The sequence below is a fragment of the Lates calcarifer genome, linkage group LG2, assembly GCF_001640805.2.
Source record: "Lates calcarifer isolate ASB-BC8 linkage group LG2, TLL_Latcal_v3, whole genome shotgun sequence".
In the NCBI taxonomy this organism is placed as follows: Eukaryota; Metazoa; Chordata; class Actinopteri; family Centropomidae; genus Lates; species Lates calcarifer.
Window position 1 is genome coordinate 18,533,690 of NC_066834.1, and position 14,332 is coordinate 18,548,021.

At 39.7% G+C, this 14,332-nt stretch overlaps 1 protein-coding gene across 4 annotated transcripts in view; it reads right to left on the reverse strand.

Moving 5' to 3' along the window:
* The window catches only part of phkb (phosphorylase kinase, beta), a 91,505-nt gene that overhangs the window by 16,065 nt on the left and 61,108 nt on the right, over nucleotides 1-14,332 (reverse strand). For all 4 annotated transcript variants that reach the window (XM_018697422.2, XM_018697423.2, XM_018697424.2 and 1 more), the window contains 3 exons: nucleotides 9,838-9,893; nucleotides 8,980-9,073; nucleotides 83-166 (listed from right to left, as the gene is read on the reverse strand). In XM_018697422.2, coding sequence (XP_018552938.1) covers nucleotides 83-166; nucleotides 8,980-9,073; nucleotides 9,838-9,893 — 234 coding nt within the window. The remainder of the gene's footprint in view (nucleotides 1-82; nucleotides 167-8,979; nucleotides 9,074-9,837; nucleotides 9,894-14,332) is intronic.

Consider the following 14,332-nt stretch of genomic DNA (forward strand, 5'->3'; position numbering starts at 1 on the left):
TCACCCATGACCTATGAACATGGACTACTCATATGTGTGCACATGTAAGTATGCATAGGAGTGTGCATGTAAATTCATATACCTTGCAGGTCCCGATGCAGCCCACTGGCCTCTCTGGACGCCCACTCAACCCCAGCTTCTTATTGATGGCGAGGAAACGGTATGCCTACCGGAAGACACACATTCACATTGCACACATTACTGCTAGCCTTTCTTATTTCAGAGGAATTCAAAATGTTTATCTGTACATTTCCCTGCAATCACATCAGTATAGCCTTGACATTAAAAATACCATATTTGATTCTAAATGTCATGCAGCAGTTCCATTTCTTATCAGAATGAAAGTGTGAGTCCATCATCTGTCTGTTCCACTGAGACATTTCTTTTGTTGCAACTCATAAGCTGAAATTACCTCCATATGGCAGAACCACCTAGTGATATTAGCTCTGTGTAAAGTTATGAGACGTGGCGATAATGAAAGGTCCCTGTGCTGCCATCAGTGGCGTGCTTAGTGGGCCCAAGTACACCCATGGGCACCGGAGTTGATAACAGTGTTGTATTAAGATGCAGAGGCCCATAAGAAGAGACACTGAGAGTCAGCTGAGTCCTCATTATAATAAATAAAAAACAGCATGTTGTTTGATACTTTCTGTGTGAGCCAATCCGCATATTATACACCTCTAAAAACAGCCATCTTGAAGATTTTCTGGTGAGGCTGGTATGCTTGGCAAGATTTCTGTTGTCTCACAACAAATTCACGTACATTGGTAATAGCAGCAGATTTACTTTCCAAAATAAATGGCAATTTTTGTACAATGGGCCTTCAATTTCTCACAGAACAACAACAAAAGCAGGCTTCTCATTTCTCACTGGAAACTCTTGATTTTGTTGCAGACTAGTGCTAGGAGATCTAATCAGCTACAGCTAGCTAGCTAATAAACATTAACTCTGTGAGCTGATTGAAAACTTTGTCTCCAGCTGACTTTATGCTTTTGCAGCTGACTTGTTTTAAAACTGGAACCTTAAATGTGCACATAAAAAACTACATACATGCTTGCTATAGAAAAACATACCTGAAAAAGCAACAAAGACATGAGATTTATGCTTTATTGTCCAGATTTCCAAATAATATGTTTCATTTCAACAAGGAAAAAGGCTTCCTACAAATGAGGACTAATCCACAAATTTGCAAATGGAATGATATCTCAGGTAATTAGTTTAGCTGTAGTGTAAACTTGAAAACAAAACCAAATAAAAAGCAGAGTTGCTATTGTTACTCTGAACTCTATGTGTCTTGATATCCATGCATGCTTTGTGGATTAAACTACAGTATATGACCTTCTTTCTGGATAAATGAAACTGAATTAGAAATGGGTGAGATTACGCATTAACTCATAACTTGATTTTAGATGTTTTTCTGGGCACAGAAACACACTTTCTACTAAATAAAACACCCCAATCCAACTTCCACAAGCAAGATTGATATAGATTGGTGGTGGCAGAGGTCTTTTATTCTGAGCCTGGGAGTAGGTGTTTTCTACCTGATCAATGCACAACCTGTTCGCACACTGTAATTCCATCCCCTGCGGCTCTACAGCAGAAGTACTGTAGTTTAATCAAGTTCGAAGTCATGTCTCCAGACTCGGCCTGATCCCACAGTCTGAAGGTGAAAACACTGAGTCAAGTCAAATCTACAGTATAAAGCAGGTTTATGAGCTAAAAAATGTTAACATCAGCAGTGTAGGTTGTCCAGCACAAAGAGGCTAGGAGGGACCTTGACATTAATGCTCAACTCCAACAGGGTTTGGCTGAGTAAGATGGACTCAGGGTGGCTGAGGTCAGGTTTCACACTTAATTGGAGAAATGAAATCCTGTCGTGTGGTTCAGAAAAAGTATATTTTGCCCACATGTTCCATTTAGATTTTTAGCTCAAACTTTAACACAAGATCCAATCAGCCACACTGTAGCACTTAAAGTCTTTTGCACTGATTGTGGCATCAGTAATTCTGTTATGCAGATATATAAAAAGCAAGACAGGTAAATAGAAATCTGTGAGTGTTTTCACAGGTGCTGCAGTAATTACCCAGTTATTAAACCAAAGGGCTCCCCGGTTTGTCAAAACAAAACAGAGGAAAAGGTCATGGCCTTCTCCCCTAGCCATCTCTGAAATGCATTTAGAGATGGCAGCAAGGAGGATACAGAAGCTCCAGCCTATCAGTTTCCAGGGCATTTCTTTGGTGCTTCAGATGAAAGCTTCTCACTGCTGTGTCGCCTGCTGTCAAAACACACTGATTCAAAGATGCAAAGAGAAGGAAGACGGACATTGATTTCTCAGCTCTATTCGCTTCAAGCCCAGTGGTGTGACACACTCGCCACAAGTTGCCATTTATGTGTGTTTTGTGCAAAGCCCTTTTGTTTTCTGATGTGTCTGGCTGAAACCGGAGCACTTATTCCATTTGTGACAGCCTACAAATTCTAATTTAAACACCTCCCAATCTGTCCTATCATGAAACAGCATCGGTACACCCACACACTCAAGTGGCACTGCAGGAAATCTGCCTATCAAGCCCTCCATGCCGCATTCTACTGTCTAAAACCAACTGCAATACACAATTACAGCCAAAAGGTGGTGCTCTGCTACTCCTGTGCACTTGCTAACTTGTCTTAAAAGCTGGTGTTGGACACAAAATGAGAAGGCAAAGGTTGGACCAATTAAAAGAAATCACACTAAAAGGGGAAAAAGTACAGTCTTTAAGTAAAAAAAAAAAAAGAGAAATGTTAATTGAGGATTAAGCAACATTGCAAATTACTGCCCTGACAGACAAGGATGAGACCTGGGGGAGAAAAACAACAGAGGTTGGAGAAACCTCTGCACCCAAGACTTCCTGTGTGTGGAATACCAATGAAGAACGACAACACACAGGCAGCCTATCAAAGCATCCTTTCATTCCCTCGCATTTCCACTGACCACAGCACAAACAGCAAGCCTGACAGGTGTGAGAGATAATAAAAAGCAATATTTAAAAGCTGCATTTCTGTGGCTGTCACAGGGTGTGAGAATGTACAATTATTTACTGACAAACACTGCAAAACTTTTAATTTACCATAGAGACATTCCTCATTTTGATAGGAGCTCAGACAGCAGTCCGTTCCTGCACATTTTTATCACTGCTGGGTTGGTGCTCCAAATAATATAAATGTAACTGTTGGTGATTTACTTTTACAGTTGATGTAAGTGTGCAGGTAGAGGTTCAGCATCTTGCTGAACAGCTTAAAATGATACTGTACATGCCTTTTGAGTTTGGGATTAAACTCTCTGATTCTGTAACTTTTTTTTTTTTTTTTTTTACCACCGGGTTGCCCCATAAAATGTGTTTAAGGGATAGAGTTGCTTTTTTCATGTTTCAATGTAAGGGATTGGGGTCAAAATCCAAAGTCGCCATCCACTGTAAAATGCATTCCAAACTTCAGGCAAAGCTAATATGAGGATTCTGCAGTTGCAGTAAGTCAAATCAAGTGGATTTCTTCCAAGGTTACAATTTTTTGTGGAAAAAATTCCCTCGTATAGCATTTCTTTTTTGAGCTATGGTGGAAGAATACTAACAAGGAGAAGGAATTTTGTATTAAAATAAGTTTGCTTCAACAGCTACTGGCATTTCTACACTCTCTCTTTTTCTTTCTGTAAGAACACGTGTTTGAGTTGATTCATGTGAAATTCAAAGCTGCAGTGATCTTGTGCTGCATTTCCATAATCTCTGCAATACAAACCAACAGTCATAATTGACAGAAATATTTGAGTAAAACCCAAGGCCGAAAAGTACCAGAATTTCCCTTTAAAGTCTTTCGAGACCTCCAGTTTTTGTTCAGTGTCTCTTGAGGGTCTCATTTGGATGACTCCAGGTGTTGCTTGTAAGCACAACATGTGCAGAAATTAAGAGTCTCAATAAACAAAATGTCATCCACAAAGACATCCACATTAACTATCAGATATGAAAAGAGAAACAGCTAAAAGTGGGGCTATTTTGGGGCAAGGCAGTGATTTGCAGGAGGATAAGCTTTCGGGTGTACGGGGTGGGAATAACACATTGCAAAATGTAATTGCCACTCTCCCATCATCAGGCAGCTGTTGTCAACACAATCAAATGGCTGCGAGGGATGAGGTGAGGTGAGCAAATGTAGCCTGCAGCACTGGAGATGGTGGTGACTCTGAGATAAACAGATTCTGTCGAGGAAGAAAGACTGTCTGGGCTGTGGATTTAATATTCAGCACAGTGCCCGCTCTGACTCACAATTGCACATCCATCTGAGAGGCAGAGCACCACACAGCAGAAAGAGGCAGAGGGGAAAGGAGGAAAAAGTAACAGGTATGACAGTTCAAAGGCAGATGATAGACCTGGAGGGGAGAGCTGTTTGGTGTAACGGACGTAATGGGGGCGGGGCAGGATGTAGGCCTAGAGGGTAGAGTAGGGTTAGAGAAGTGGATGTGATGGATATAGCAGGAGAGGGACAGAAGGTAGAAAGGCCTGGGAGAGAGAAGAGAGCCCAGAGAGATGACATGATAGGAGAAAATGTCTGTTTATAGAACATGGTGTGGAAAACAGATTCCACATAACAGACATGACAGATGAAGAACAGAGGCTAGGGAGGAGACCAGGGTTTGAGTGACGGATATGACAGGAGAGACAGATGGCGGGGAGATAGTAGACTTCAAATGGTACACATGCAGATGAGGGACAGTATCGGGAGAAGAGACTAGGGTTTGAGTGACGGATATGATGGGAGTGAAACAGAAGTTGGAAGCAGGGTAGTGGTTGGTGTCATAGATATGACAGTACAAATGGTGTAATCTGCTACAGATGAAAGAAGAAGAGTGGACAGGCTGGAAATAGCAGCTAGTGCTGGGCTTATTACTCACAAAGTCACAACAGACTGCTACCAACAGAGTACCTGTGCTGTTAACAATCCCAGATGTGATGTCCAGTATTCTGTCATCTCATTGGTATATCTACACCTACAAAAAGACTACAGCTATTTTTAATCAATGAAAGGTGATATTTCTATCCAGGTCAACTTGTTTTTATCCATCCTGTCTTCCTCATTGTGTGTTGACAAAGGTTGAGTCTCAATAAACGGCTTCATTCTGCATTCAGTTCCAAGTTAGCCAAGTACCAACTAAGAAACAAATCCAAAACAAATCTCCTACTTGCGCTCACTGAGCACTTTATTAGTGCTACTACTGGGTAGGGACTCGCTTTGCTCTCAAAACAACCAGAGTTCTTGGTGGCATGGATTCCATGGGATGATTCCTTTGAGATCCTGGTCCATATTGACATGAGTGCATCAAATCCTTTCTGCTGATTTGTCAGCTGCGCATTCATGTTGTGAATCTCCTGTTCTACTACATCCCTAAGGTGTTCTATTGGATTCACATCTGGTGAATGGGGAGGCCACTGAAGTACACTGAACTCAACTTATGAAGCCAGTTTCAGATGACTTTCGTTTTGTGACATGGTGTATTATCATGCTGGAAGTCACCATTAGAATATGGGAAGTGATGGACATGGTCAGGAACAATACTCAGACAGGCTTTGACATCCAAATAATAATTGATTGGTATTAATGTGCCCAGTGTGTGCCAAGAAAACATTCCCAACACCATTATACCACCACCACCAGCCTGGACAAAGGCAGGTTGGGTCCATCGACTCATGCCAAATTCTGATCCTACCATCTGTGTGCCTCAACAAAAATTGAGATTCATCACACCAGGCTACATTTTTCCAGGCTTCAACTATCAAATTTTGGTGAGCCTGTGCCCACTGCAGTCTCTGTTCTTGGTTGACAGGAGTGGAACCTGACGTGGTCCTCTGCTGTTGTAGCCCCCTGTGCATTCTGGTTGGTTATGTGAGTTACTATGGCCTTTCTGTCAGCTCCAACCAGTCTGTCCATTCTCCTTTGACCTCTCTCATCAACAAGGTTTCAGAAATACTCAAACCAGCCCTCAATCATGCCATGGTCAAAGTCACTAAGATCACAATTTTTCCACATTCCAATGTTTGATGTAAATGATGATCCTGACCTGTGTCTTCATGATTCCATTCACTGAACTGCTGGCGCATGGTTGGCTGATTGGATAATGTTATGAATGAGCAAGTGTTCCTCGAGCAATTTCTACTTTTTTTATGAGCAAAGCATGAACAATTTATTTGTAAAAGTAAATATTTAATATATCTGGGATATAAGACTATTAGATTAAACTGAGTGTCTTAATATTAGAGTTTAAATATGTTACCTATGATTTTTGATGCCTAAGGGTAAACCTAAATAGATTTAATGAGGGATTTGAAAGGATTTAAATTTGATGAGCACATAAGCTAGTGATTCAAATTTGATGAAATGGTATTGAATCCCAACTCTTTTGTTGAAAACACTGACTTATTATGAGAAGGACATCAGGGATTTTTATATAAGGTAGGTTTTTCATAGTGAACTTCAATTTTCTGTTTCAACTCGGCTTTGGACATTTGACTTAAAACAGTATGACTGCTGAAAATAAAATAACCATTTATAATTATATTACTTCAAAAGAATATCACTCAACACTTGTGAGAGCCATGAAAAAGTGGTTTACATTAAAAAAGCCACCAAGGTGAGCTGGATAAAAGACTACAGCTTACACGATAAAAATGTTGATAGATTGGTTTGCAAATGGGGGGATAAAGTTGGATTTCCTTATTTTATTCAGTTTCTTAGTTATATTAGCTATCATAATGCTGATTCTGATGGCTTCTTCAAAAACCACCACCACCCAAAAAACAAACAAACAAAAAAACTAAAACTGTAAACATGTGTCGGAATTCTTAAGAGCTTTTGAAGTTACTGGGATTTCATCCAAATGCAGCCTACAGCTCTTTCATATTCTTTTCAGAAGCTCCGTAGCAACTGATCTGCTTGTTTTGACCTTCAAGTATTCAAATGAACGAGTGAAACAGTTGTTAAGGTGATGATAGAAGTGATTCCAACTTAACCTTTCTGAATATCACAAGTCAGCATTTGAGACATCTTTCATGTCTTACAGAACCATCTAACATTCCCTTCTAAGAGCAAATTTAACAGCAGCTAAGCTCCATGCATCTCCAATTTGCCAGAGTGAAATAGTGACGGCTCTACCATTATGCTGATCAATCAATATGAACAATCACTGCTCAACTAATCAATCACTTCAACCAATCTGCAGCCTTGCTGTGATTGATGGGACAATCAAGAAGAAAATCTTAAGAGCTAGAAATTCTAAACTGACAAGCAGATGGACTGACTGTGCCAAGTTCTGCTGAGATATTGATAGCTAACTGCTGAAATGTAATCTGACTGACTATAAGATTGATTTCTGTAGTCGTGGTGGTGGTGGAGGTGCAGTGCTATCAATAGTCTGTCACAGTTTCCTTCCTTCAAATTTCCTTCCACAGTAATCTCCATTCACAATAAACAAGAATGACTGTGAGTCTCCTTTTTCCCGTTAAAGATATGCCGTGGAAATAGACAGCAAGGCACTGCAGCTAATGGCGCTCTGCAAAATTTTTGCAGTCAGTGAGGTTTCAATCGACCGTTGGCAAAATCCCTCCCTTGAGCAATCATAATTTAGCAACTGTAACTAGACATAGTAGTAGGTCTGTCAAGCTTTGGATCTCTCTACATGCTAAAGCTGTGTGCATGAGGTTGTAGTAAGAGGAATATTACAGATATAAAGAGTTTAGAGGATGGAGACTTTTTAAAATCTTTCCAAAGTTAAAAACACAGGCGTGTAAGGAAAGGATTACACTGTATGTTTGTCTGTTCTGATGTAAGCTGCTAACATCAGTATTCCTGGCTAGTTACCTACAGCAGTAGCATACCTCAGCGTTACTCCCAAGGCCAATAGTTAGCATATCATTAGTTAACTTATTAACTGGGTTAATAATAATAATAATGAGTTAATAAGTTCTATAGTATAGCGAAATATTGTTTGATAATTAAATATTGAACTGCATTATGTTAAGGAGAAATAACAGTCTGATGTTATTCCTTTATTTTCATGTTTTCCAAATGGAAAAGAAGTAATAACTAAGGTAGTGACATGCAAAAGGGCAGAAATTTTCTCATTTTGATACAAGCCACAAGTACTAAAAAGTCAGTTGCTGATGGAGTTACAACTAACCCACAAAGTTAAAGATAGATAACTAGCTACACTTAATAAAACCTGGGAGCTAAAGGCAAGGCAGTTATCGCGTTTGGTTCAAACTGCGATGAAAATCATTGGTCAGAAAGATCATCATAATCTTCAGTCTCTTTTTGATTAGTGAAACCTTGAACAGGGAAAAAGAATCCTTTGTGATCCATCCCACATACAGTACTCTGAGTGTGAACCATCAGGCAGATAACACAGAGCTCAGCAGTGTAAACCAAGTGTTTAAGAACTCCTTTGTGCCAGTATCAGTTGGTATTTTAAATAGTATCCTAAAATAAGCAGAGGTAACAGAGGCTGTGATGCAGCACAGAGCCATGGGCTGATTGATGCCTTGTGGTGTGTTTATTTTTGTATTATTTATTAGTATTGCATTCTTGTATTGTATTTTGTTTTTCTGTGTGCTCTTTGATATCTTGTCCCCTTTGCTGGTGGTGGGTGTCCATTTATGTTAATGGATCTACCTTTGTGAAAAAATTTCCCAAGGGGACAGTGAAGTGAGTGAGTGTCTGTCTGTCTGTCTGTCTGTCTGTAATTGATGGACAGTGTTTGTGTATGATGTTTACTTATGATGTTTTTCCCCAAAATCAACAGCTGCCTGCTGGAAATAAAAAGCCTGCTTGTGTTTACTTGTTTCTGAAGTAAAGGACACACTGTTTCCAAAAATTACCATCAACTATATAATTGCAAACTGCATATGTGCCATTCAAGGACAGAAAGCTAGTTGTACTGACAGTAGCAAAGTGTGCTCATGTTACCTTGACCAGTTCCTTCTGAGGCCAGATCTGGATTGGCTCCACCTGCTGGGGTGTCTGGGTCTGAATGCCATAGGTGTTCAGAAACACCTGCAACCTACATAAAGACAGAAAATACAATATTAAAATGACAATTTTAGGCATTTCACATATAACTGGAAATAATCCTTACCACACAACCACAAGCAATTTTGTTGTTTGTTATTTAATATTTCTCAGGGAAAAAAGATTGCTGAATTATTACTATTACTATAACTACTACTGCTGTACTGTGATTCTACAGCCGCTCCTGAACTTTAATCTCTCTTAACTGATTTACTTTCTGTAAATCTGTAGCTCTATGAACATATAGTTGTTGAAGCCATACCTGTCAATAAAACATTAAGATCAATAGAACATGAATACATCCGTTAGTCTTGTGCTCTTGTAAATATAAAACTCATGTAAACCAGTTCTAAATCGTTATCTATTACGAAGCTATAGCTGTTATTGAGCTACAGTATATAGTGTAGCATAAGTGTAATGCAGTGAGAAAGATGCTGCAGGAGTCCTGATGGAGACTTGCCATCAGCGGTTATTGAAGCTACAGGTTAACAAGCTTCACAGAGTCGTTTGACCCTGTTCAACACGCTCACACCCACACTCTAACACAGGTGTGCGCACAGTCGCATAGACCCACACATACAATGAGAAGAGTGACAGACAATGACAGAGGTCAGGCCGTGCTCCTGCTTTATGAGCTCATCGCAATTACAGCACTGAGTGAGCTGAATATGAGTGAGGATCGAAAAATAACCCCGCTTTATGACCTGCAACGCATTAAGAGACACACATACATATATACACACACACACACATTACCTCTGGCTCTCTGCTATCAGGGCCACGTGAACCACAACGTCATTCTCGATGGGACCCTGAGAAAGAGACAGAGAACAGAGGGATTAACATGTGAATCACATCCCTGCTACATGTTGCATATGTTCTACCAGCAGTTGTGTTACATTGGTTTGTGTGTTTTCTGTATTGAAAACATTCCACCTTTGGCAACACTGTAAATGTCAACTTGAACTACTGCACACCTGTTACATCTGCACAGATGGATTACAAAAGTTTAGATCCAAGTGCTTGTTCTGTTATTTACCAATGCAGTCTGCACTCACCACCTAATTTTGTTTGATTATATTTTTACATGTTCGTGTTTTACATGTTGTTGCCTAATTTATTCACTTATTTGCTTGATTTGACAACACTGTTCATCTAACATCCATACCAATGGAGGAAACGGGAAAACTGACATGATTTAAATATAATTTAAACAAACTGATTTCTTTTTGTGTGTGAGATAGAGAGAGCGAGAGAGGAGAAACAGTAGTTAAAATCAAGATGCAGCTCACTCACAAAATGACAGTGGTGTGTATTAGTGCTGCCTCCACTCTCAAACAATATAAATGAAAGTAAATCTCTGAATAAGTCGCCTCACAGCAAGAACGTTCTGCCTTCGAACCTGCCTGCTGGTCATCCAGGGCCTCTCTGTGTGGGTTTTGCACGTTCGCCTCATCTCTGCGTGGGTTTACCCCTATACTCTGTTTTTCTCCCATAGGTTAATTGGCGATTCTAAATTACCCGTAGGTGTGAATGTGAGCGTGAATGGTTGTTTGTCTATAAGCGTCAGACTTGCTTCTGGTCCAGGATGTATCCCACCTCCCACCCAGTGTAAGCTGGGATTGGTTCTAGACCCAACTTGACCTTTAAGGAGCTAATGGATAGATGGATGGGAAACTCTGAATAACCAGTAAAGGTTTATGAGAGATGTGGGAGTGCTGGGCTGGGAGGGAGGGAAATGGGAATTAACAAGGACAAAGGAGATCTACAATAAAAGGGAAGGAGGAGCAGAGATGGAGAGAAATATGAGCCATTGAGGTTTTCTCCATCTCTGCTCACACAGTGAGATTAATTCAAATGACCTTAAATGTACAAGTAGAATATAGACAAAAAGAAATAAAGAAGCATCACAGTTTCAACATATTTTTTTCCATAACTCAAATAACAGAAAATGTAAAAGTCAGAAAAGAAATTAGTTGAGGAGTATTTCATAATAATTTAAAGCCTTTTATTCAGTAGAAATAGTGTGCATTTGCTAGTTGCAGCCTCTCTAATGTGAGGATTTGCTGATTTTCTTATTTTTCATATTATCCTTATAACTAATACCTTCAGGGAGCGACTATGACTTATGGCCAGACAAATCAGAAATTTGAATAATAATTGAGCTATTGTAGTAGGCATCTGGCATTATTTTCGCACAATGAATGATTAAGAAAATAATGGGAGAAATAACTCATGATGAAAATAGTTATTTGGTATTTCCATAACAGCCACTCAGGTTTAACACACTGTCCAGTGGCCACACATCACATTAGGTGTAGTTCTGTCCTGTTGGAGCAGGTCCTAACACCACTTTATCTGACTGTGCTAACAAGTACCTGTAGGTACGTGTACAAACCTTGATATACTTATTAATTTGTGCCACAGAGCTCCATTCGCTGTCCAAAACTCAGTGAGCCACAATCCCATGCAAACTGTCCTGCTGCTGTAAATACTCACTGGTGCACTAAATGTGTTTAAATCCGCCACTGAAAATAGTCCCCAACAAACATACGATTTGCTCTTATGTGAGTAAAGTTTGCTAAAAGCTGCAGTGCCCCTCAATTCATGAAATTTTTAAGGTATCTTATTAAATGTAACTAGATATTTGTGCCCTGTTTTTTTCTTCAGCTGGAAAAAATAGGCTAATGCGTTTTTGGCTTTGGTCTTTTCATCGAATTTGTTGACAATAAGAAAAATAAAGTCTAAAATTTAAACCATTAGACCAAATCAATGTGCAACAAAAACACCAGGCTTGCCATTGTGGCATTCTTCATCTCTACTACGTTTATTATTTTTGTATAGTAGTGCACAGTATTATCAGTTTCTCAACATTTTAACAATGTGGCTGGACAAGGTATGTAGTTATAAAACTGCACAATGACTGCTATAAAAGGCAGTATAAAGACAAAATAAAAACATTTATTTGTATACCACATAATGAATTCTGTCTAGCAAGCTGTCTTCTCAAAATGAGGTAACACAGAACCGAAGCAATAAAAACACGGCTTTTCATCACTTTCATAGAAAAAGAAGAAGAAACGTGTCAAGGTAAAACTCCATAGCACTGCAACAACATACAGACAGTAACAATTGGCCAGAATACAGCAACACATCAGTCATGTTGCCTGCAGTGTGTGAGTGTGAGGTGAGAGACAACATGAAAGGGAGAGAATAGAGAGAAAAAAGCAAGAAAAGAGGAACCAGTCATTTCAGAGGTTTTTTTTTCTTGCAGTAATCACAGACCTTTTGGGCTTGTGGACAATCAGGGAAAACACAGACAAGAGACATCACAGTTGTTTGTCTTGTAGTGGAGCACCTGAACGCAGAATAAATCACATGCAAATGAAGCAAAAACATTTAAAGAGACTAACTTGAATTTTGAAGCTTTCACTTACAAAAGCTGGGACTTCAACATTGTGTTTTTGGAACACGAAGAGAGAATAAGGAGAATATCTGTACCCAATCACTGTCAGTGCCTCAGTGAAGGAAGACACTTTTATTTATGTGTTTTTCTATCTCTTTCTCTTTTTTGTTTTTGTTCCCCGTTATATCTATATGCCTGTAAATGTGAAATGTGAGCGTGTGGATATGTCCGTCAATTTATCCTGTGTTTACAAGTCTGATTTAAGTGTGTGTGATAGTTTTTCTCTCTTATGTCTTGATAAATTCACATTTATGTGTCTTTTTCTCATGACTTTTACTCATGATAGGTTTATATACATTAAGAAATGTAATTTTCTTTCTCTCTTTCGTTTTTTTGTTCAAGAGGTATATGTCTTATGACTTTTATGCAGATGTAAATGCCTCTCTGTATATGTCCTTCAGTGCCTTTCATCTTCTCATTATTTATTTGTAGGAGTCCCATTTATGTGTGTATGTGAATTGTAAGCAGAGACGATCATCTTCACTGTGCTGAGTGACGGTCTATTCAGGACCATTTAGGAAGCAGGCAGCAGCTTGTGACTCACAGGAGCAGCGCCCTTTCATCTGGTTTTTATTGTGGGCACACACACACACACACATACACACAGACTTACACATGTACTGATATACACATAGAACATGGCAACAGTCTTGCACATGAAGGCACATGAGCACTGATACCGGCATGCACAGATGCTCTGATTCAGCCAGTGACACAGAGCTGGGGAATAACACGCACAAGTCAGCATGCTCATGGATGCATGCACATGCATGCATGCGCGCACACACACACACACACACACACACACACAGAAAGCTGGGAGCCATTTTGTTTGGGCGATTTTAGCTGGTTGTAGCCAACAACCTCGTTACCATCAATCAGAGAGTAGAGAGTGAACAGAGAGAAACGGGGTGGCTGTATGGAGAAAAAACAAACAGCTGAGTACAAATCTCTCCTGATGAATAGGGGAGCAATGGCTTCTAAAATGCTGCAACGCAACTCTCTCATTAGTGCTGGTCTCTGAGCAGACAAAGGACTCATTTGGCAAAGGAGAAGATATGGAAATGCATAATGGAGACACGGGAGAAATGCACTCCCTCTCGCTCTCACTCTCTCCGCCACGCACCACAGTCAAACCTTGCCAACAGAGAACTGCACAAACCACAGGGAAGGAAATGAGACGAGTCTTCAAATGTTTCTTTAAACAACCTTGTCAGAAGAACCCTAAAAACATCAGTGTAGTGTGACCGAAATTGTGTCAAGTCTGAGAGGGGAGTGGAAAGGAAAAGATACATTGTTTCCCCACAGGGTGCTAAAAGGTGGTTAAGAAATCATATTGGACCCCGGTTGTATCCGATGATGTGGTGACTGGTCTGATGTCAGCTCAGCCCAGGCCAAATCTAACAGTTTAATTGGATTTTAAACTAATTCATGACAAGAAAGTTGAATGAGTTGCAATTGAACACAAGTCAATTAACTTCTCAAACTTTAACAAAGCATTATAACACATAGTACAAAGGGAAAAGGACTGTTTAGAGAAATTATGTCTAAGTGTGTTTAGTGAGGCAGACTTGATGAAAGTAGACATTTTGTTTTAATCCTGTCTTGCATTGTTCTTAGAGCAAGCATGCATGTGAATGGAATTTTTCTTGACTGGAAAAACGTGCTCTCTTGCTCTTACTGAGCGGTCTCCACCTACACATTAAACCTACACGCCAACCTCGGAACGCTACAAGTTCACATCATCTTCTTCTGAGGATACTACTGGAAATCGCTAACTGCAAT